The 23,388-nt window shown below is 41.0% G+C and overlaps 1 protein-coding gene across 1 annotated transcript in view; it reads right to left on the minus strand.

Annotated features, from left to right (window-relative positions):
* Window positions 1-23,388, minus strand: part of LOC147748518 (coiled-coil domain-containing protein 159-like) — a 402,735-nt gene that overhangs the window by 148,339 nt on the left and 231,008 nt on the right. Inside the window, exons 6-7 of the mRNA XM_086936450.1 lie at window positions 15,453-15,541; window positions 14,156-14,237 (exon numbers count right to left, since the gene is read on the minus strand). Of these exons, the coding sequence (XP_086792576.1) occupies window positions 14,156-14,237; window positions 15,453-15,541 (171 nt within the window). The remainder of the gene's footprint in view (window positions 1-14,155; window positions 14,238-15,452; window positions 15,542-23,388) is intronic.

Genomic DNA, 23,388 nt, shown 5'->3' on the forward strand with positions numbered 1-23,388 from the left:
GCGTAGCCATTATCTTCAAACCTTCCTTCCAAATAAAGTCCATTATTGGGATGGTCTTCACCTGCCTTTGTGGCTGATCTTTAAAATCATACAGGAAGCATTCATCCTGTTTAGACTCCACGGTGATAAGAAATCTTTTCGTTGCCCTGTCCATGATTTGATGAAAAGTCACAATGCCTACCGTTGGAGAGTCCGCCGTAGGTGGACCAGCTGGAGAAGGAGTTTGTGCTTGATAATCGTCCCACTCCGACAGTACTGATTTGTCATCTACTTCACCTTCTTCTCTTTCCTCATCAGAAGTAACATCATCCTGGGTGTGATGCGATGATACCGGTGAAGGAGGTATTGTAGGTTGTGTCTCCGAGATTGGCAGCGGAGAGGATTGTCTTGGAGGTCTTAATGGTGCCGTAGATGCTTGTGGCATAGGCGTTGACAGGCGTGAATCACCGGACTCGGAAGGTGGGAATCGGCGGTAATAATCATTCAACATATATTGAAGGTTATGGAGTAAATCCAATGGCATCTGCGCAGTAGGCACCGACACGGGAGCCCGACCAGAAGGCTCAAGGAAATGATCCTCTTCTTCATGATCTTCATCCTGATATTTTATAAGCAGCTCAGATGGGCTTCTGGCTGCACGAAAACTTTCATCTTCGTAGGTTTCCTCCTCCTCCTCAGAGTCTAATAACTGCTCCAGCAACTTTAACGGGGATAGAGCTGTTACGGATGATCTACGTCTTTCTAGCAATGAAGCTGTCGTAGACGGTGAAGATAAAGGGACTGTAGACGGATTAGCTGACCACACTTGCAGTTCTGTACAAGTTGATAGTGGAGGCGTCGACGGACCAGTAACCGTCTGTGGAACAGCAATCTTTGTCGGCGTCGATGATACTTTCATCAACGAGGCAGTCGTCGTCAACGATGATTTTGACGACGAGGTAATCTTCGTCGACGGTGTGGCTGTCGACGATGTAAACTTCGTCGACGATGACGTCGTCGACGGGAGTGTCTCTTCGTCGGCGATGACGTCGTCGACGGGAGTGTCTTCTTCGTCGACGATGACGTCGTCGACGGTATGGTAATCCTTGTCGACGAGGATGACGTCGACGGGAGGGTGATCTTCATCGACGATGAGCCCGTCGACGGTATGACTTTTGTCGACGCATGTGTCGACGACGAAGCGCTCGTCAACTGTACCTTCAAAATCTTTGTCGACGGAGGGGCATCGACGATCGATGGCATTATCTTCATCGACAAGATGGGACGAACCGTTACCTAAACCAGCGTCGGCGGTGAGGAAGCTGAAGACATCACCATTTCAGGTCTTAGTGAGGAGAATGTAACCGTCGATGTTGAAGATGCATCGACGTTAAGAAACGTCGACGATGGAGCCGTCGTCGTGCTGAAGACGACAAGGTTTTTCTCTGAGGTAATATTTTATGAGAAGCTGTCTTGGAAGATGAAGATTTTCCAGTTTTCCTTGGGGGCGTAATAGGACCAGATTTAAAAGGTGGAGAAGCCTTTTTTGAAGTAGAAGTAGAAGGCACGCCAGAATCCTGAGAGGACTGGGCTTTCCTCAACACCTTTGCCCCAGGAGAAGCCTTCTCAACCTCAGCCTTCCTCTTTCTAGAGGACATAGTAGACCCCGAGGTTATACTTCTTACCTCAGAAACGGGGTTATCCTGGTCCTTGATCTTCTGGAGCCACAGGTGAAGACCACCCTCTCTGTCCCTGAGGGTCTTTTGAGGAAAGGTTCTGCAGATCTTACACTCCTTTACCTCATGATCTGGATATAAACAATAAATACATTTCTTGTGAGGATCCTCCTTAAACAACCTCAGCTTCCCACAAGAATCACAGGCCCTGAAGAGGGATTTAGAAGTAGACATCTTTTAGAAGGTAAAAACCAAACCAAAGTAATGAAGAAAACTGAGCAAAGCTCAGGGAGACTCCCTTCACACGACGTGCGGTAGAAAATCTGAGAGCCTGAGCCTCTGGGGAGAACATTTTGGTGGGTGCTGTCGCCTGATTGGCTGCAGTTTGGTCTATACAAAATGACTAGGATAGTCATGAGTGTGGAAGTTTTTTACACTGTAGCTTAGGGCTACTTTACTTCCTGGTTTGTTATTACCAAGGTTTTGGGTTTTCTATAGGCATATTATTGCTTTTTTATGTACCGTGGGACTCCCATTCCGACGACGGGGAATGATTCAGGCATGTGAATCTATGAAAGACACCCCAATACTAGAGAATCTTAGTTCTTTCGGGAAAATAACTCAGACTATACAAAACAGACTACAGGCAAAAAGTAAGAAATGGGCTGACAAGAGAAGCGGTTGATTAGATGCCAAATGTTTCCAAACCCAAGCAGCCTTGATAACTGCCTTACATAAACCCATAAAAGATCGAGCAGATATAAAAAGGACAAGATTAGCCTATAAGACATCTCTTATGGAACGCAAGGCGATCATAAAGTCAGAATTATGGCAAGATCTAAAACGAGCATCAGTCTTGAAAGACAGAAAAGGTTTCTCGAAGGCAGTGAATGCCCCTTTCCTTGCCCCAGGTACCCTGCCTAGCATCGAAATAGCAATAGGGGAGGATAAATCGGTGTCCTATTTTCTGTCCTTTATAATAATCAGGTGGACCACCAAAATGAGGCGGCCATACGTTTAAAGCCTCCAAACCATCTTCCTATTGAAATTTACTTTGATGCCCAGGATGTGATCTTGGCCAACAACGAAAGTATAGGGGGCAAAGCCCCGGGCCCCGATAGCATAACAGTGGACCTATTTAAATCAGATCTCCTGCAATGGGGACCCCTGTTAGCCCTAGTCTTAAAAGCTTGTTTCTCCCTGGGATTTACAGCCACTTGGACGGAATCGATACTTGTCCCTATTTACAAGAAGGGCAATTGTGACGATCCTTCCTGCTATTGACCAATTTCATTACTAGATTCTTTTGCAAAGGTGGCTGGGCATGTTGTTTTAAACCGCCTCCAGTTATGGGCAGAGGAAACTGTATAATTTCTGAATTACAGTATGGCTTCCGCCAAGGTGTGCGAACCATTGAACAATGCTTAAATCTGAACTTACTGGTTGGAAAGTATCTAAAGGCTAAAAGGGGGAATTTATTTTTATGCTTTGTTGATTTGAGTTCAGCCTTTGACTGTGTTAACCATCAGAAGCTATGGAGCATTTTAAAAGCCATGGGGGTTTATCGACCCATTCTTAACTTTTTAAAACAGTCTTATTTAGATGCTAGGGCCCGGGTGCGCTATGGAAGGGGTGTTGAACTCAGTAAGACCCTATCGGTAAAGAAGGGGCTGAGGCAGGGGTGCATGTTGGCACCCTTTCTGTTCACTCTTTATATTAATAGCCTGGGAGCAAAATTAGGTAATGATTGTCAGGACTTACCATGCATAAACGGACGGCTAATAGGAGCTTTATTATATGGAGATAATGCCGTCCTATTGGCTCGTATCCCCATTGGCCTACAAAATGTAATTACCAGCTTTTCTGCCTATATGCTAGATTTTGACCTTCGTGTCAATATAAATAAAACATTTACAATGAAATGCTGTAAACCCAGTACCAAGTGCTGAGAATTTGTTATTGAAGACAGGAAACTTGAATTCACAGCTCATTTTTCCTACTTGGGCATTGTATTTGAAAAAAGGGGTCTATGGGCTTAAGCTATTAAATCCAGGAAATTATTATTTTGCAAAGCCACTGGTGCTATAATTAACTTTGCCAGGAAATTGGGGAGGCGCCCAGTTGCAGATTTAATAACAATCTATAAAGCCAAATGCATTCCTGTTGCCATGTATGGAGCAGGCATCTGGGGTCATGCCAATGCCGCGTGCCTGCAAATAGTTGAAGATAGGTTCCTGAGATAAATTTTAGCTGTACCCAGTAGTACAGCCGCATTTGTATGCCACGCTGAGCTGGGGTTGCCTTATCTCCTAGATTTGATTAAACTGCAGCCCATCTTGTTGTGGCATAAAGTTTGGACTGGCACTTCTACTGGCTTGAACAGGGACCTGATCAATGATTGTTTGTTCCTTGATGGGGCTGATCGAATTTCCTGGTTGAGTTATGTCAAAAACATTTTGGAGAGTCTAGGCCATCCTGAATACTTCTCTAACCCTGACAGCATTAACAATGTTCCTACTGAAAAAAGGATCGTATAGCAAAGATAGTTGGAACTTTAAAATAAGATCCGATATGTCAAAAGCTTCTCAGACCAGACAATGGGAATTGGGAAATTTGATGCCCGAATTGCAACAACTAGGTGCCACAGTGCAAATGAAATTTCCACCCTCATTACGCATTATGTGGAGAAACAAAATGCGAAATCTAAGAGAGCCTGAAGAGGTGAAAAACTTGATAGAACAAATCAGAGATCAAGTACAATCAGAGGAACCCCTGAGTTAAATGCTAAAATGTTCACATAATAAAAAAATAAAAAATTTTACAAAATAACTCATACTCAAGGACAAGTGTATAATAATATGTAGGAGCTATAATCCAACTAAATTTTTTCATCTTTTAAATGTATATAGATAAGAATCACGGGGTGGGGACGGGAAGCCAAAAGGGTTACAAAGATAACCGAAGGAGAAGAAGATGGAGGCTTCCCCGTGGAGGGTAACCGTAATACACAAATCAGAAAGTACGAAAATACACGAAAAAGGGTGGGGAGCAAAATAGGGAAAAAAAAACAAAAAATACCTCATCTGCGAAAATTCAGGAAATCAAAACAACAGGGAGTGAAGTATAGGAAAAAAAAAATCACAACTACTGAACAAAACAAATGGGGAGTGAAAGTAGAGAGGTAAAAATTCTATCCTGGAATGTGAATGGGTTAAGGACAAAAAGCAGGAGAAATAAAATCTTAGAATATATCAGAACTGGGAATAGTGAGATTATAATACTACAAGAAACCCACTTGTTAAAGGAAGAATGGGACCAAATAACTAAGAACCTATGGTGGGTAGATACTTTAATTTGCACAACACAACAAGTAAATATTAAGGGAATAGCGATAATCTTTAAAAAGTCCCTAAAAGCAACTATAATCAGCTCAGAAGTGGATAGCAAAGGGAGATGGGCAATAGTCAATACAAAAATAGGAAATTCTCCCATTACAATTGCAGGATACTATGGTCCTAACTTAGATGATGCTGATCCGCTGCGAAATTTATACTCGCAGCTACTTCTAGTCACTTCTCCCATAATATTGGGGGGTGATTTTAACCTAGTAATGGATTTAAAACTTGATAGATTCCCTCCAGGTAGACATACCAACCTAAAAAAAATGAGACAATGGATTGGGACTTATAAAAGGGACCTTAATCTGGTGGATATTTGGAAAGATAAAGGAGAAAAATCATACCCATTCACTTTGCACAACAAAAAACTGGGTCATAAATCCAGGATTGACTTTTTTCTGATCAGTAACGAAATAGCAAGGAAAGTAAAAAGAATATCTCACCTACCAGCTCACTTGTCAGATCACTCGGCAGTACAATTAGAAGTACAAATTACAGAAAATATAACTGAAAGGAGATTCACAGTTGAAAGAGCCTTGCTGGAAGACGAACAAATTATAAAGGAGCTAGAAACAGAAACAAACATCTTCTTCGAATTAAATGTGTCAGATACCACAGAACAAATAACGTGGGATACTTATAAAGCAGTCTTAAGGGGTAAACTCTTGAGCTTAGGGGCTCGCAAAAATAAAAAAGAAAAGCGAGAGATATCAGACCTAGAAACAGAGATCAGCACCCTAGATATCGCTATATCCACAGAACACGAAGAGGTTAAGAAACAAGATCTTCTTAACAAAAAACAAATGCAAAAAGATAAAATTAATCAAATCCTGGAGGAGAGATTACAGAAGAAATGGGATTCCAGCAAGCTGGCGAAACATGAATATGGTGAGGGCTGCGGAAAATGGCTAGCATGGAAGCTCAAAACAGATCTAGCTAAAAACAAGGTAAAAAGCATCATTCCGGATGATCAAAATAATCCTACCTCCGATGAAATCATCATCAAGCACGAATTCTGGAAATTTTTTAAAGATCTGTACACGGAAGACCTAAATCCCTCAGATCAAAGGATTAACTCCTACCTGGAAGATGCAGCACTCCTAAAACTGACAGAAAACGATAGAGAAACACTGGATAAAGAAGTCCTTGAAGAAGAAGTGGCAGATGCGATTAAAGGTCTGAAAAAGGGAAAAGCAGCAGGGCCGGATGCTATTCCAAATGAACTATATATGAAACTGAAAGACTCCATACTTCCTCACATAACCAAACTAATCAACTTAATTTTAAATAATACAACAGAAATCTATACCTGATTCATGGAATGATGCCATAATATCAATCATTCTGAAACCCGGAAAGAACCCACTTAAATGTGAATCATACCGTCCAATATCTTTATTGAACGCTGATTACAAAATATTCACTAAAATAATGGCAGCTAGACTAGGGAAAGTACTATCAAATTAACTACATCAAGATCAAAAAGGTTTCATTAAAGGAAGATACTTGCATGAAGTAACACAAGAGCTCTTAACTGCAATAGACGTTGCTATAAGTGAGAAAACTCTGCTTACTATACTTGCTGTTGATGCCGCAAAGGCGTTTGACCGGGTCAACTGGACCTTTCTTGAGAAAGTTATGATCAAGAACAACTTCGGACCTCACTTTACATGTATGGTAAACGAGATTTATAAAGATCCAAGATCAAAGGTCCTAATAAATGGCAGTTTGACAGAAAACATAAAAATAACCAGAGGAACGAGACAGGGTTGTCCACTCTCCCCCTTACTTTTCAATTTATATATTGAACCTCTGGCAAACAAGCTAAGAAACAACAACAGAATCACACCTTTCAAGTATGGCATTTGGGAGAAGAAAATCGCTCTCTATGCGGACGACTTAATGATCTTTACTGATGACTACCCAAAAGCTAAAGCAAGTATTGAGAAAACTCTAACTACATTCGGTAAAATCTCAGGATATTTGGTGAATCAAACTAAGACAGAGATTATGACATGGAATACGGCTTTTCAAAACAACTTCATAAAAAATGAAATCAGATATTTAGGAATCTTAATAAATCATGACATAGAGAAGATTGCAAACAGGAATTTGAATAAAGTTGCCGGGGACGTAAGAAAACTACTTGAGACATGGACCTCTCTACCATTGAGTCTGATTGGGAGATCGAATATAATAAAGATGACCATTTTGCCAAAGTTCACCTTTTTATTTAATACGATTCCAATGGAGTTCGGGAAAGCGGAACTAGCTCGGGCACAAAGAGATATAACAAGCTTCATTTGGGCAGCAAAGGGCACGAGGATTGCATGGAAAAAGATCAGGAGGAGCTAGAAGGATGGCGGGCTGGCCAGCCCAGACCTGGTGGAATATTGCAGAGCCTTTCAATTTAAAAATATCAAATCTCTACTGAAAAATTATGAACACTACTCAGTCTATTTACAAGTAATCACAAATTCAGAGGATCACGCGCTGTTTAAGTATGGACATCCCAAATACTTCAAAAAAATAAAGCTTAAAATACTGAGAGATGCAGCTAAGATGTGGACACAAATTAGAGGCATACTACATATATCATACTATAGTAAGTGGGCTCCTATTTGGGAATCCCCCGGAACCCCAGAATGCTTAAAAGATACTCTTGCACTAGCATTGAAAAGAGCCGGCATTAAATACTGGGGACAAATACTAGATGGTCCAAATATAAAAACTTGGTTAGAACTTCAAGAACTGTCAAACAATACATTATCTAAATTTAAGTATTATCAAATGTCAAGTTGGTCCAGAACTCTACCCAGTATACATGGTAATGAAAATTTGGAAGATGACATGATCACAACAACGCGATTACCAAAAGAAGTGGCTAAGTGGTATTGGGCTCTGATAACGGCCAACGATGTCAGTGTCAACATGGAAACCCAAATATGGAAAGACACTGTAATAACAGACTTAGATCTAATATGGGAAAAATCTGTAGCTAAATGCTGGTCAACCTTGAAATCCGCGGCTCTGAAGAGGAATCATCTCTATACAATCCATCGGGCATATTGGACTCCTAAAAAACTGTCCAAATTCAAAAATGCTGGAATAAGGAAATGCCCTAAATGTGGGGAAGAAAAGTCAGACGACATCCATATGTTTAAAAGTTGTCCCCATTTGGAGGAATTTTGGGATCAAGTCGGTAAGACCCTGAGCACTATCCTGTCCAAGCAACTCACTGTAAGTACAACTCTTACTCTTTTTGGGATTTTGGACTCAGGTAATGAAGGGGGTCTTACTAAAGAGCAGGAAAATCTCCTTTTTGTATTAATAGCTCTAGCAAGGAGGGAAATATGTATTAAATGGATAGGAGCCTCTTGCCCAACCCATGCAGAATGGCTAAACTCGGCAATAAGAATTAACAAACTCGATAAGCTAGGAAATGTTAGCAAAAGATTTAAGTTTTGGGATATCTTTGAATCATTCTTAAATCCCAAATAAAAACAAACTTAAGTCCTATGATTAAGGCGATTTATCTTCTGGTGGACAAGTAAGGTACTTGCCGAGTAGCCAAGCTGGCTAGCTCCCCCCGATCTGACCCAAGCCAGAGGCATTGATATGTGACGAGTAAAGGAACTCCTCAAATAACGAATGGTCAAAAACTCCCCAATCAAGAGAGAACAAGGGGCAGTGTCAGAAAAAAGTAATGAGGCAGAAACCTGACACTCCACATGCATAACAGAAATCGCAAGATGAGGACAAAAAAAAAAAAAAAAATTAACAATGTTACTAGACATAATTTAAAATCATTATGTCTGGACTATCTGGAGTCCATTAATCTATCCAGCAACATTGTAAAACTGTCAGTGAGTACACACCAATTACTCTTGACTCAACCAGGCATACAACCATACTTATTGAACACTGCAGGAGCCTACAATAGATTGCTATTGACCCGCCTACGCCTAGGCATCTTTCACACTAGGGTTACCTTCCTAAAAACTAATGACTGATCCCACACCCTATGTTTATGCCCGTGTGATAACATCTCTGCTCAGTCGACAATTCATGTTATGTTTTTTTGCAAGTTTTATTCTATGCCCAGGAAAAAATTGATTTTACCAATTTTAATGAGTTATGGCTTGAGACAATGCCGCTCCGCCCTTCTAAAGCTGCAATATTTGAATGACAGATCTGTTACCTGTCACATTGTTAAATACTTAAAAGGGATGGTTAGACAACGGCTGCCAATGGATGGTCCCACTCCTTCTTAAAATATCATTTAAATTTTTATTTTGTATATATACATGAAATGCATATTTTTTATTATGTATTGTGCTTTTATGGTTAAACATCTTCTTAAATTGAATAAAGCGTATTCTGATCTAAGTAAATGGTAATGAATTAACTTAATTACCATTTTATTTTTTGTCTCTGATGCAATTAAGTTGGGTGACACGCTTCCGTTCAAACGGAGGAGCTGCCCTGATATGTATTTGACATCATGCGGTCCCTGGGTAAACTTTAAACGCCATCATAAAGATATGCAATTTGTATTGTTATGGTAAGATAGACATATGTTGAAACAAATGCCAAAATTGCACAATAACTCATAGTCTGAAAGCCAGTAGCGTAGCTAGTCCTTGTGCCCCCTGTGGCATTCCCTGTGTTTACAGCGTGCAGCTGCTGCATGTAAGAGTGGGGGTGCTGGCGATTCCTTTGCCAGCTGCCCCATGACTGCCGCAGGTAAGAGCTCGTGCCGCCCGGGGCGACCACCCACCCCCCCACCCCATCCGCTCTTGCTATGAGACTGCTGCAAGCAGTCTTCTTTTCTAAATAATAAATTAAGTTTAACAACAAAATAAATATTCATGATCAAATGTCCTTGTGTTTATTTTGAGCATATCATTTTCCATGTTGAAGAACATGTAGTCTTACAGATGCACTGTGTTTCTTGCAAAAATTCTGTCACAACATGCCCATGACATACAGCCACTTGGTTCAAAATCTTCCATAATTGTTTTAAAACAATGGTGATATTCTCCATGTTTTTTTTAAATCAAAAGATGGTATAAATGCAAATTATTTGTTCCAACTTTCATTCCAAAATTAATTTAATTGTTTTAATCATTTTCTACTCTATCCCAAATACATTTTGGACAGATGCCCTTTATTAGGGGGATAATTTCAAATTGCTTTGTGTCCAAAATGCAGTATGCCAAACTGCAAACCAAAGTAAATATATGCACACACCAATCAACAGGTCAAATAAACTTACAAAATTCAACACTCCAATAAAAAATTATAACACAAAAATATACATCTCAGTGTCATATGAAAACATGTGCAGGGATGCAAGGTTCTGTTAATACAACGTTGCCCACCAACACCCGCAAAAAAAAACTGGCTTGGATTGACAGCGCTAGAATTTGCAGCAACATATAGCCATGGTGATATTTTGCCAACACAGCCATGGCAAGGCAATACAATTCTTCTATGGGAAATTCCGGCTAAACTAATTAAGATGCTGGGAATATGATTGAGAAGTTGCAAATGCTTTGATTTGAATAGGGACAGTCAGAAAGCGCTATTCTCCACCCTCAATTAACAAAACACATTTATAGCAATGCACAATACTAATGCCAGGGAAGACAACACAGGCATGATTACTAACATTTTATGGAGTTGCTGGCACATATCAACATAGAGCCCTTTCAGGTGGAACAAACGTTTTTACATAGTTTTGGCACCATTGTGAACTCTGCCATGTTATGAAATCTTTCACACTGTCCTTTCAGGCCTTTCAGACCTCAAACAAGATTAACGTAAATACATCATTAAACAAGGAATGAAGAGGAGCATGCACGTATGCTCCCGAGGCCAGTGGCTTCACATACCTGAGTTCTTGCAGTGCCAATGCCCAACTGTGAGGCGTTGTGTTGATAAAATAAAAGGCACATGATGGTGATCCCTTTCAGGTGGAAAAACAATTTCACATAAAAGTGAAGGCAATAAACACACACAAAACAGGCATCAACCATTTTTACCCCTTCTCAGCACAATTGTGAATTTGGTCATGTTATGTAAACTTTTACACCGGTCTTTTAGACCTGAAACAAGATTAACGTATACGCACCATTAAACAAGCATGGAGGAGGGAACATGCTCCAACACACTAAATGGATGGTTGGAAACATTAAAGAAGCCGAAGTTAGGCGAAAAAAAGGCAAGTGTGCGAAGGCCCTCAGAGCCAGAGGCTTCACATTTCGGAGTCCTTGCAGTGCCGCTGACCAGTTGTGGGGCGCCGTTCTGATGAAATAAAAGGAGCCCGATTGTGGAACATGAAAGTGGGCACTGTGCTGATAAAAGAAAGGTGACAAGATTTACAGGCCTGTTTTCACTTGCGGTCGAAACTGAAAGGCAGGGGGGGCAACTGTGCGAATGGAGAGTCTTTCCATGCTGCCATGCAGAAACAAAAGAAGGAAATAGTGTGCAGAAACCAACCTAAAAGGACACAAGTGGAAGGAAGCAGGTAATGGGGCACAGCTGCATTCGAGACAACAACTAACGAAAAGGATTGACAAATGGGAAAGATTAACCACTTGGAAGCAAATATTTTTGTATGACACTGATATAAACAAATAAAAAGCAATGGGCGGGCTGTAAGCCCACAAAGTATATGCAACATGTCTCATGGAGATAGCACAGGCACTGTCTATTCTCAACCAAAAAAGGTAAATGTCTTTTGGGTGAATGTGGTTGAAGACTCTGAAAGCGTAACATATTGTTCTTGTCTGTGGACTAGTGGAAGATATCATTGCTGGTATTCCCATTTTTCATTTTTGCCTAAGTAAATCCAAAAAAGCAATTCCAAAGTTACAGATGTTGTGACTAAATTTTATATGAATGTTTTTGATGTTTAGTTCGATAATAAAAACACTCAAAAGTACCATGCCAAATCACAAAGTTACTGTTGATGCTATGTGTCCATTTTATGTCTTTGTAAATGTACTCCTCTTAAAATGCGGTCATGAAGATATTGGCATATAAAGGGATTTCAGATAAACCGATCAGCGTTCCATTCTATTGTAGGAAGAATTAGTCATTCCAGGAAAAATAGCTGCAACATAATGGAAAGTGCAGCAATTCCATCAAATAATTATGTTTGCACAGTTTTTTACATTCAATAATGCCCATTCGACTGCTTCTAATCCTTGTGAGTATGGAGTTGTGGTATACAATACATTGACGTTAATAGTACATAACCCTACATTCTCAGTTTCTTTAAGATTCACCATTGGAATCTTTTAAAAAAATGTGTAGTGTTTTTTAGATATGCTCTCATACTTTGTACTATTGGTTGCAAAAAGGAATCAATGTACTAGCCAGCAGTTCATGAATTGAACCACAACCAGGCACAAGGGGGTGGAAATGGCCAGTCAGTCAAATTCTTGTGGACCTTAGGCAGTATATGCATCCTAGGTCATCAAAGATATGTAGTTTATAAAACTCTCTTTGAATGACCAAACAAGATACCCATTGGCTCAATTCAACACAACTTGAGACAACTACAATAATAGATGAGGTGTGAGAATTATCAGAAATTACATGCAATTAAAACAGCGCATCTTTGGGACCCCCTGTTCCTCAACAGTTAACATGATAACTGAGAAATATTTGCATAGAGTGCTCCCAGACTGCACGTTGAAAGACGATTGAATTAATGAACACATGGACTAAAAATCAGGGATTTCATATAGGGAATTAATCATAAACACTCATATTTTGAGCATATACCATACTTACATGAGGATCACTTGCCCCACACCTCCTATATCTAAGATGTCTACTGTGTCAAACAGAGCCTGGTAAGAGTGGGATAACCTTTGCTAAAGAGAAAGAAATGACAAGGTATCCAAAAGAGGTGCTCCCACTCTTCTAGGGGTGCCATCAAATATGTAAATCAGTTCAATTTATATTACCTGGTAAACATTTAATCATACATGAATATTTTCAACATCTATGCTGGATCTAGACTTTCTAGTCCTTTGTTGAATACCTCTGGTGTTGTGGCATGACATCAGAGTATCCATCACCAAGCACCTCCATAGAGCCCAAGTGGTCCTAGAGTGGAATACCTATTACTCTGCAATGTTTTCCAAAGGAAAGAAGTATTAAAAAATGTGCGATAATTTAATACAAGCACTAGGTTTTAAATTGCTGCATCATGTAAGTATGTTTATTATGTTTTGAAAGTGTAACATGGGAGTGTGCACGATAGTGGGGCATTGCTTTCAAACGCTTCATGAAATAACATGAAAAACTTCACAACATTCTTGAAAACTAAGATTTTTTTAAACAAAAATCTGCAATAATAGATTCTGTGGACAAAATCCTCTTCATATTGACTTCAGAGAGGGTTTTGATCCAGCAAAATGAGCCAAAGATCCAGACATTTATGAAATAACATGAAAATCGTCACAAAATTCTTGAAAACAAAGATTTTTTTGGTCCAGCAAAATGGGCCATAGATCCTACATTTAGTAATCTGTTTTGCCGGAAAAGCACAGATTGAATTTGTGTAGGAGAATGCGGTTGCAAATAAAATTGCCCTTGCAGGAGAATTTCACCAGAAGCATAAAGATCTACAAAATTACGTCTGATAAACTTTAAAAATAATGAAATTACTCGGTTCTGCTAGCAGAAATTAAACTGTGCACACCCACTGCCTGAATAATGTATTAATGGGGAGCAATTAAAGACAGTTTTTTAGGGGAACAGTTTTTAATAAGGGTATGTGGGAAGGGAATATCAGCGCAGAATATAAGGTTCATTGTGTGTAAGGTGCCTGCAATTGTTGTGATATTTACAGGACAAAACAAGGCCTCAGAGGGGAGACTGGATGGGGTGTATGTATAGAGGTAAAGGGAGGAGGGTTGGCGTTGCCATATATAATATAAGACTGAGAGCATGTCATATTTCTCTTGTTTTCTCTTTTTTTTGCTCGATAAATATGGATCTTTAGGGATGGCACTAAATGTTGAAAGAGACAGATGCGTCTGTCAGAATTGCCTACAAACAAGTACTACTTGTTTCACATACCTCGTAGCTGTTCAATCCGCTGGGTATGCTGGGAGCTTTCACTCTGGAGTCCACCCACTGTCTGGTTGAGGTACTCCAAGGCCTGTCAAAGGAGACAAAAAAGGTGCACAGATGCTATTACAGGGGTGTCTATCATTCGCGAGGGTCAGGGCCATGCCCGATTTCCAGAATAACCATGACTATGTTGATGTCTCCAATTTAGGTTTTATCCCGTAAGGATGTCCTGTAAGTGTGTAATGGAGACAGTTCACACGGCCAACAAGGTACACTCATGCCGTATTGACTTATGATAGTGCAATTGAGACCTTTGGTGTCTCCGTGCACGCCTAAACGCTCGCTCCGCTCTAGCCATCTGAAGCTTGCTGTAGTCCCCAGAGTCAAAAGAGAACCCGTCAAGGTGGTCGGGCATTTGCATATTTAGAACCAAAACACCTTTCCACAATCATTGAGAACCTTCAAATCCTTATAGTTTTTCGTAAGCTGCTCAAAACAGAGCTGTTTCCATCTCTTCCTTAATAGTTACCCTTGGTTTTCAGTAACTCTGGTGGGTTCAGTAAGCATGCTAGTGCTGGGAATCCTCTTTTAGGTAGCCATGTGCTTTATAATTACATAAATAATTCTACCTGTCACTACCAAATGAACATGTCTTTTTCTTCCCTGTTAAAATCTGTAATTGAAAAATATATACCTGAGAAACATTTGCACTAATGGAATCAAATGCAAATGTTACCTTAACTCAATCTTACACATGCTTATTAATCACATCACTATATAATAATTTTCAATGAAAGACTGCTGATCAACAAAAGCATTTTGCTATGTTCTGAAGGCTGTTGCCACAATTCTCTTAAGCTGTTTCAGATACTCGGGCATTTTTTCATCTAGAAGTTCCATGATTCAGACACATCATTTTGAGGGATAGGGGGTCAAAAAAACTACTTTCTACAGTGTCCCCTACACAGATTAGGGTTGAACTGTTCTTTATAAAGGCAATCACTGAAAATTGAATTTACTATTCACGATAACGACCCCCCCCCCTTCAAAACCACCTACTTTCTGATTACATTTTTAAAAGTGCAATAATCGATCGTGCAAGAAGGAAACGTCTGCATTGGTGGAAGGGTTGGAGAGGAGAACTATTTCTTTTTTTTAGTTTCCTGAAATTAATATGGGGGAATCTTTTCTCATTAAAGGCCGACTAACAATTTTCCGAAGGTGACCGCTAAGTGGCACTACCCTCCTGTTACTTTCCAATACCCTGACTGCCCCCTCGCCCCCTTCAGTTGCCTTGTGATACCTTTCGCTGGCAAAGAAGTTGGCACCGGATCTGCTCCACTTCATTCTTCAGGTTCTTTTGTGTACCTCCAGCGAAGCTCTGAAGAATGCCTGTAATGCAAAACCTTTTGTAAGATGACATATATCTGAACTTTCCAGATCTATGTGTCATGCATGGTTTTGTGGTAATGTCCTTTAGCTGTCTGCCCACTTTTTGAGAAACAGTCAATAGAAGGCAGAGTCATCCATGCCTCTCCTGAATGGCATATGGCACCACGCTGGGTACCATATTAGCCCCTACTCTGTCCAATTCATGCTATAAATACGGTCCATCCACCTAGGCTCCCTGAACTCACAAATGACTTCACTACCATCCTGCAGACCACCTAACTACAGGTGACCAAACCAAGCAGACTGAGATATCACCCAGGTTCAGCAACCATACCCTGCAATAAAATGAGCACCTTCTCTCATTGAACTAGACAGAAAAATCTAACAATGCACTCACATTCTCTTCCTTTGACTTCAGCCACACAGCTCTTCCAAGCCTTCTAAAATCCACATTGTACCCTTTAAATGTGATCAATCTGACATCAGATTCTTTACAAGATCAATACAATTTGTCTATATCAAGTCAGTCCTCAAAGAATGCCAGCAGTTCATACATGAGATCAGGACTAAACTCAAATTAGCTTATCTAATTTAAATGTTGGTCTTGGCACTCCATCCTACCTTTCCTGAACATGAAATATCCTTGGTTGCTCTGGATGTCTGAGCACTCTGCCTGGTTAGAAGCAACCATAATCAAAACCAAACTAGGGTTGTAACCATCCTTCTCGTGGCCAGCAACTTCAAGTCAGAACTTTAAAGCCCAGTGCTGTGGACTAAATTCTGCTCTCCTTTCCTCTGAAACTCCATAGAGTCTGAACTTTTCACTTAATCAATAAGAAGACAAACTAATTCATTTTCTACTTTCTCTCAGCTCATCTTCGATACTTCCGCTTCCTCATCACAACATTCACTACCATTCCTTAAAACAAAGTGAGTTTCCATGGTATCCCCTTTCTCTATGTAAAGTGCTCTGATATGCCTCTTGAGAGGAGTAGAGCCTTAGAAAAAGAATAAATACACATACGTAAAATCTCTGCATCGGGTTGTTATCACTTAAAATGAACATCAAATGAAGTTGAAAAATCTGTATTGTGTCACGTATAGCTGAGTATATTAGTGCAAACACTATTAGGATGTGAAAAACCGGACACTTGGAATGTGTTCTCCTACTGAAGAGGCTGAACACAGTTCAAATAGTTCAAATAGTAACAATGTTCATGGGTAGGGCATGGGGCACCCACTCTACATAGAATTGCCCAGAGAAGGAAGTACATAAGGTAGAGCCAGTATGTGGCCGATAAGCCCAAAACCCTTCCTACTCCCAATACCTGAAGCTAGCAGGAGCGACCACTATGTGGGGTGGTGTTAAAAAGTAAGGCCCTCATATGTGGATAGATCAAGGGATTGTATCATGAAATATCACAAGATCTGGCATATATGGTGGAATTACCAATGACAGGGCTGGCCACTTTTATACTTAACATATTTTATCATTGTAACTGTCCTTGATGTTTCGATGTGGAACCTGATTGATGTTGCATGCTGTATTTTCTTTTACTCAACTGTTATAACCCAATAAATAGAGTTTTGGGGAAAAAATGAGCCCCACATACACATGGCCCAGAATCGGGATCTTTGATTAATGCCTAGTCTGAGGTTTGCCCGCAAAAATGGGGCATACCATTTGATATTTGGTGATTATGGGAGTAAAATCCACACACATGTTCCGTTTTGACTAGGCACTTTCCCCTAATAAATTTGAGCCGGTTTGAACTGCCAAAATTTTGCTGTGGAAAATTGTTTATAGTGTGGTGTTTTCCACAAAACTCAGTAGGTAAGGATAAGTCACTTACCTGTAATCCTAGTTCTCTTCCAGGGGTATCCTCATCAAAAACATAAGAACATGAATATTCCCTCCTATGTGCGGGACCCTGAAAACACATCACATATATGTGAAAACCATATATGCATATATATATATATATATATATATATATATATATATATATATATATATATATATATATAAACACACAATGCAGCCTTCCATAGACATGCTGAACAATGTTGCAAGAAATTCTCTTGTACATAAGAAACATTCCAATAAAGCAGGGAGAAAGAAAGCCTTTGAAAACTGCTTTAATATACAGCAGAAAACACCATCCTGAAAGGAATAATGAAAAAACATTGTCAGCACATAGGCTGCATTGTAGAAACATTAGTGTAGAAAGCTGAAAAGCTAACCCACAGAAACACTCACATAAAACTGATAACAGCTGGGAGGTCTTTTAGTGTCGCACACAACAAACAATGGGAGGAGGGTCTAAGGGCGAGTTTACCGACCAACCAGGTACATGCCCCAAAATACAATATTTTCACAACAAAATATACCTGGGGGTCAAAAAAAGGGGAGTCAAACAGAGTGGATCACAACACCAATACTACACAAAAGACACCAGTGAGGACATCATCCATGTTAGTGAATGCAGGCCAGGTAGAGGCTCAAGAGCATATGGAGAAATAGTTCCCATCAGAAGCCACACTGTACCGCCCTCTTTTTCATCATTTGGGTTCTCCTTACCCAGGAGACAGAACGGCCGGTCAGATGTTACCGTGACCGATAGATGTGATAAGGGGTGGTGTATTGAGTACAAAAATTGGCGTGGCTACTGAAAAAGCAGTGTTAAGGTGGTAGGAGTGTTAAAGTGAGGGAAAGTAGAATAAAATTAGGTGATCGGGTGGACAAACAACATTTATTAGTGTCTCCCAATCCCTAAAGTTTAAAAAGCAAGTGTAAGTGCGGGTTTTAAATAATCACCGTACTTAATAGTGGTCAACATGTTTCTGCATTGTATCGAACATAGTTTCAAAATGCATTCTTCAGGACCGTGTATAAAAACACTGCTGCTTATAATGATGAAAAATTAAGAACAATATCACCTGAGCTTCAGGTACATACTCAACCGTATACTGTTGCATCGCACTGTATTAGATCCACACAGAGAGACAAACAAACAGAAAAAGAACATGAAGATGTCATATTCCCATAAATTATATACTGTAATGGGTACACATTCACATGTATAAGGACAAACATTTCCAATTAGCAGACTCACCCATATATGATGGTTGAGAGGCTTCATCCCACCTGGCTACAGCGCAGGTATGAGGAGCACCGCTCTAAAAACAATTCACAAGTAACATTTTTAGAGCTAAAAATCAAAAATTAAAATGAATTCACAGGGAGGCAGATTACTCAATTAATCCTTCAAAATCTACGTTAGTAAATGTGTGGGACGCCCCACCTGTACTCTACTCCATCGGTCCGACAAGGACGCGGAGGCCAGACTAAGTTGAAAAAATGGCGTCATAGTGAAAACTGAATCGCTTTAAGAGTTGGGCTTTTCAGCGCGTTAGTCCGCTGATCGAGTAGACAGACCCCAGTGGTATTAGCGCGATCGCTTTCAGGGCAGCGCGTTTATATTTTGAATTACCAGCGCGATAAAAATCAGGCAGCCAGAGTGCGCATTGGGCTTTCCTGCGCGTTAGTACACTGATCTAGTAGACAAACCCCAGTGGTGGTAGCGCGATCGGTTTTATTGCAGCGCGTTTGTGTTGTCAATTACCAGCGCAATGAAAATCAGGCAGCCAGCGTGCTCATTGCAGGCGAGCGCTCGCCTACCTGTCCGTCGGTGTCTCCTGGCAGTCAACTGTACTGTCTGGGGGGGCACCGGCGCTTCTCAAAGAGGACTGTTTTGTGCTTTCTCGTTCTGCACGGCAGGTTGACAGTCACGTGATATGATTTAATCACGTGATGCCGGGCATGCTGGGGCATGTAGTCCCAAACAGAAAATAATGAATAGAGTGCTGGCAACAAGGCAGTTTAGTCTGTGCGCAAGTTGCGCATACAGGCAGTGGCAACATAATAGATCAAGGAGCTCATGGCTCCAGGAATATTACCAGTAACATAATGTTGTAGGGGTACTGAGAGGTCGATCAGGGAAACTAGCGAAAACCCGTGCAATTGATTACATTAAGGCTCATAGTGAGTAGGATGACATTGGTTACAGGGACATCCAAGGAATTGGCTCATTTAGTCCCTCTTTATCACTGTTCAGGCGGTACACCCACTTTTGTTCGATTTTGAACAGGAAGCGGCTGATGTCAGTACAAGACAGGGGTATTTGTGGTTGTTCCAGGACGGTCCAACAAAAGTCTTCAGGGCCATGTCCCTTCTCCAAAAAGTGTGCGGTGAGACGGGTGGCCTTTTTTCTGCACCGCACTGTACTTTTATGTTCTTGTATCCTCGTCCTGATTTTTCGGGTCGTCATGCCGACGTATCGCAGAGAGCATGGGCAGGTTATCAAGTATATGAGGTTACTGCTGTTGCAGTTTGTAAATCTTTTTTGTGTCCAAGGGCGATTAGTCCCGATGTCGACCTCAGTAGATTTACGGGTTTGGGGACAGACAGTACAAGCCCCACAGGGATGGTGTCCAGAGACTGGAGGTAAGTCCCACAGCGTACCCACTTGCCTAGGTTCTTTGTTGCGTGGGCGTGTATGGACCAACTGATCTTTTAAATTTTGTCCTCTTTTGAAGGCAAAAATGAGTAGAGCGATGTCGTCATTGCCAGTCTTCAGGATCGACCAATGCTTCTTTATGATTTTCTGCACTTGATTCGAGCGAGTATTGAATGTGTTGACAAAGGCAATGCGATTGGTCTTATCTTTTGGTGGCTGTATCTCCAATAGGGACTCCCTGTTATTGTTAGACACCCTCTTTTTTGATAGTCGAATGATCTTTTTCGGATAGTTTTTTCACTCAGTTGGATTTCCAGGTTCTTAGAGTGGATTTTGAAGGCTTCTTTGCTGGAGCAATTTCTTTGTACCCTAAGAAATTGGCCAAAAGGCAAATTGTCCCTCAGGGCTCGCGGATGGCAACTGTCGTACCTCAATAGTGCATTTCTAGCCATCGGCTTCCGATAGAGTTCCGATTCAATGCCATTATTGGTTGCATGTAGCCTCAAATCCAGGAAGGCTAAAGATGTTCTACTGTATTCAATGGTAAATTTCAAGTAAGCATTCTTGCTATTCAACCAACCGTGGAATAGCACTAGATCTTCTTCTGTGCCTCGCCATACCACCAGAATGTCATCAATATATCGTTTCCATATATATATAATGATGATAGATATGGGTTGGCGGACGTTAGGACTTCCTGCTGTTCAAAGTTATGGACGTAAAGGTTCGCCAGGCTCGGCGCGAAAACACTGCCCATACTGGTCCCGGATGTTTGTAGGTAAATGGTGTCCTCAAAGCGAAAGTAGTTCTCTTTCATCGCAATTTCAGCTAGATGCATAATGAAGCTCGTTGGCGTGATGGATTGGGGATTACTCTGTTCCAATAGAGCACCTACTACCTCCAGAGTCTCGGTTTGTGGAATAGACGTATATAAAGACTCTACGTCAAATGATACAAGGATATCAGTTTCGATGTCGTATTGTATTGTAGGTAGTAGTCTTAGGACATCCTTCGTGTCCTGCAGAAACGTGGGCATAGCCTTAACCATAGGGTTCAAAAAATGATCAACAAAGGTTGATAGAGGTTCAAGGACCGAGCCGATACCTGAAATAATCGGCCTGCCGGGTGGCGGCCTCTGGGGTTTATGCACTTTGGGAAGACAGTAGAAGTACGGAATTGTAGGATGTTTGGTGATTAGATACTGTCCCTCTTGTGACGTTATCCAACCCTCGGTGGTTGCTTCCTCTACCAGATTGCTAATTTTAGTTTGCAATCTCTCTGTTGGATCTTCTCTTAATGGGAGATATGATTTCTGGTCACTCAGTTGCCGAATGCACTCATTTCGGTATGTCTCAGTATCTAAGATGACTGTTGCACCACCTTTATCAGCAGGCTTGATAATGATCCTGTCGTTAGATGATAATGCACGTAGGGCAAGCTGTTCGTCCTTTGAGAGATTCATGAATGGTCTAGTCTCTATTTCATAGAGACGTTTGATGTCATTCTCTACTGCCGCTTCAAAAGTCAAGACCTTTGGAGGTAGAACAGCGGCGGGTGGATTAAAGGTGGAAGGCTTTTTCAATCCCGTATTGTTATCTTCTGGGACAGTACTAATATGTTCTGGTTTAGAAAAGAAGTAGTGCAGTCTTATTTTTCTAAAAAACTTAGCCAATTCAACTTGGGCTACGAAAGGATCCCCCTTCTGGGTTGCCACGAAACCCAAGCCTTTGTTCAGAAGTCGCTCTTCAGTAGGAGAGAGTGTGTGTGAACTAAGGTTCATCACGAGGCTTGCTGGTTGCTGGTCCCTGCAGTGTCCTGTGGGACTTTCTTTCCGCTGCGGAGATCCATTCTCGATTGTTGAGGAGTGTCCGTGTTCCAGTGGACCTGTGGTGAGTGGTTCCTTGTCTCCTCCTGCCCCTGCCTCGTCTCGGGCCAAATCCTAAAAAAGGGAAGGACCCTGGACCCTGTTGCATTGGAGGGGGACCAAAAGGACCCATTTGAGGGGGACATTGAGGTCCAAACATCCAGGGGTTAGCCGGCCACCAAGGTTGGAAGTTGTTAAAATTCTGTGGTTGGTTTCCATTCCTCCAATTTCTTCTATTGCCTCGGCCTCTGGAAGTTTGATCGATGAGTTAACAATGGGGTATACCCTGAGAACTCTCTGACCTGGGTCAGTGAACAAAAGTACGTAAAGTGTGGTCAGGTTCTATGGATTATTGTTCATGAATTAATCACAGATTACTTATTACAAAACAGAATTATTTATCATAGGAATCCCAAAGTGTAGTACACAGAACACATTTATTTCAACATTGTTGTAGTGTTATGATCAACACGGAAGCATTAGAAAGCATATAGCTAAAGAAAAACCAATTGATTCATTGGATCAAAGGAGGACCAAAGGGCATAAGTCTCAAACATTTTCTTCTATAGCAACATTATATGCAAACAAATGTTAAGCATACAGTGTATAATAGTGAATATTTACAAAGTGCGCTCGAAGTGACATGGAAAAAGGAGACAGTTAGATAGGTTGGGGGTGAATGGGTGGAGGTGAGGACTGGGTAAAGGGTGTTGTGATCTTTAAGGCAATCACAGTGGTTAGAAATGTATCCTTTACAGACTAATTTAGTTCCACAGTTCCATTCATTTCTTTGAACATAGGGTACATGTTGCTTAGTGAATTGATTCCTATGTCAAGAAGATAGAATGAGATCAAGTCTACGTTTCGACCCCTAATAGATGGGTTGGTTGGAACCTCGGGCTGGGGTCTTCTTCAGGACGGGTGGGAACAGGAGCGCTTCATATAAGGCCGTCCAGTGGCCTATTGATAATGGACCTGCGTCGGTTCCATCAGTCGCGACTGGGCAGCGCTGCAACGAGGAACACACCCGAGGCAGCTCCGAGGACTATTACACAATTCTACTACGGAGAAGATTAAACCATCATACCTGGACGCAACTTGCTCTGAAATTGTGCAGTTTTGATTGAATTTACACCGATGCCCCAGCTTCTTACAACACGATGGAACCGACGCAGGTCCATTATCAATAGGCCACTGGACGGCCTTATATGAAGCGCTCCTGTTCCCACCCGTCCTGAAGAAGACCCCAGCCCGAGGTTCCAACCAACCCATCTATTAGGGGTCGAAACGTAGACTTGATCTCATTCTATCTTCTTGACATAGGAATCAATTCACTAAGCAACATGTACCCTATGTTCAAAGAAATGAATGGAACTGTGGAACTAAATTAGTCTGTAAAGGATACATTTCTAACCACTGTGATTGCCTTAAAGATCACAACACCCTTTACCCAGTCCTCACCT

This window comes from Lissotriton vulgaris, chromosome 1_1 (genome assembly GCF_964263255.1).
Source record: "Lissotriton vulgaris chromosome 1_1, aLisVul1.2, whole genome shotgun sequence".
Taxonomy (NCBI): Eukaryota; Metazoa; Chordata; class Amphibia; order Caudata; family Salamandridae; genus Lissotriton; species Lissotriton vulgaris.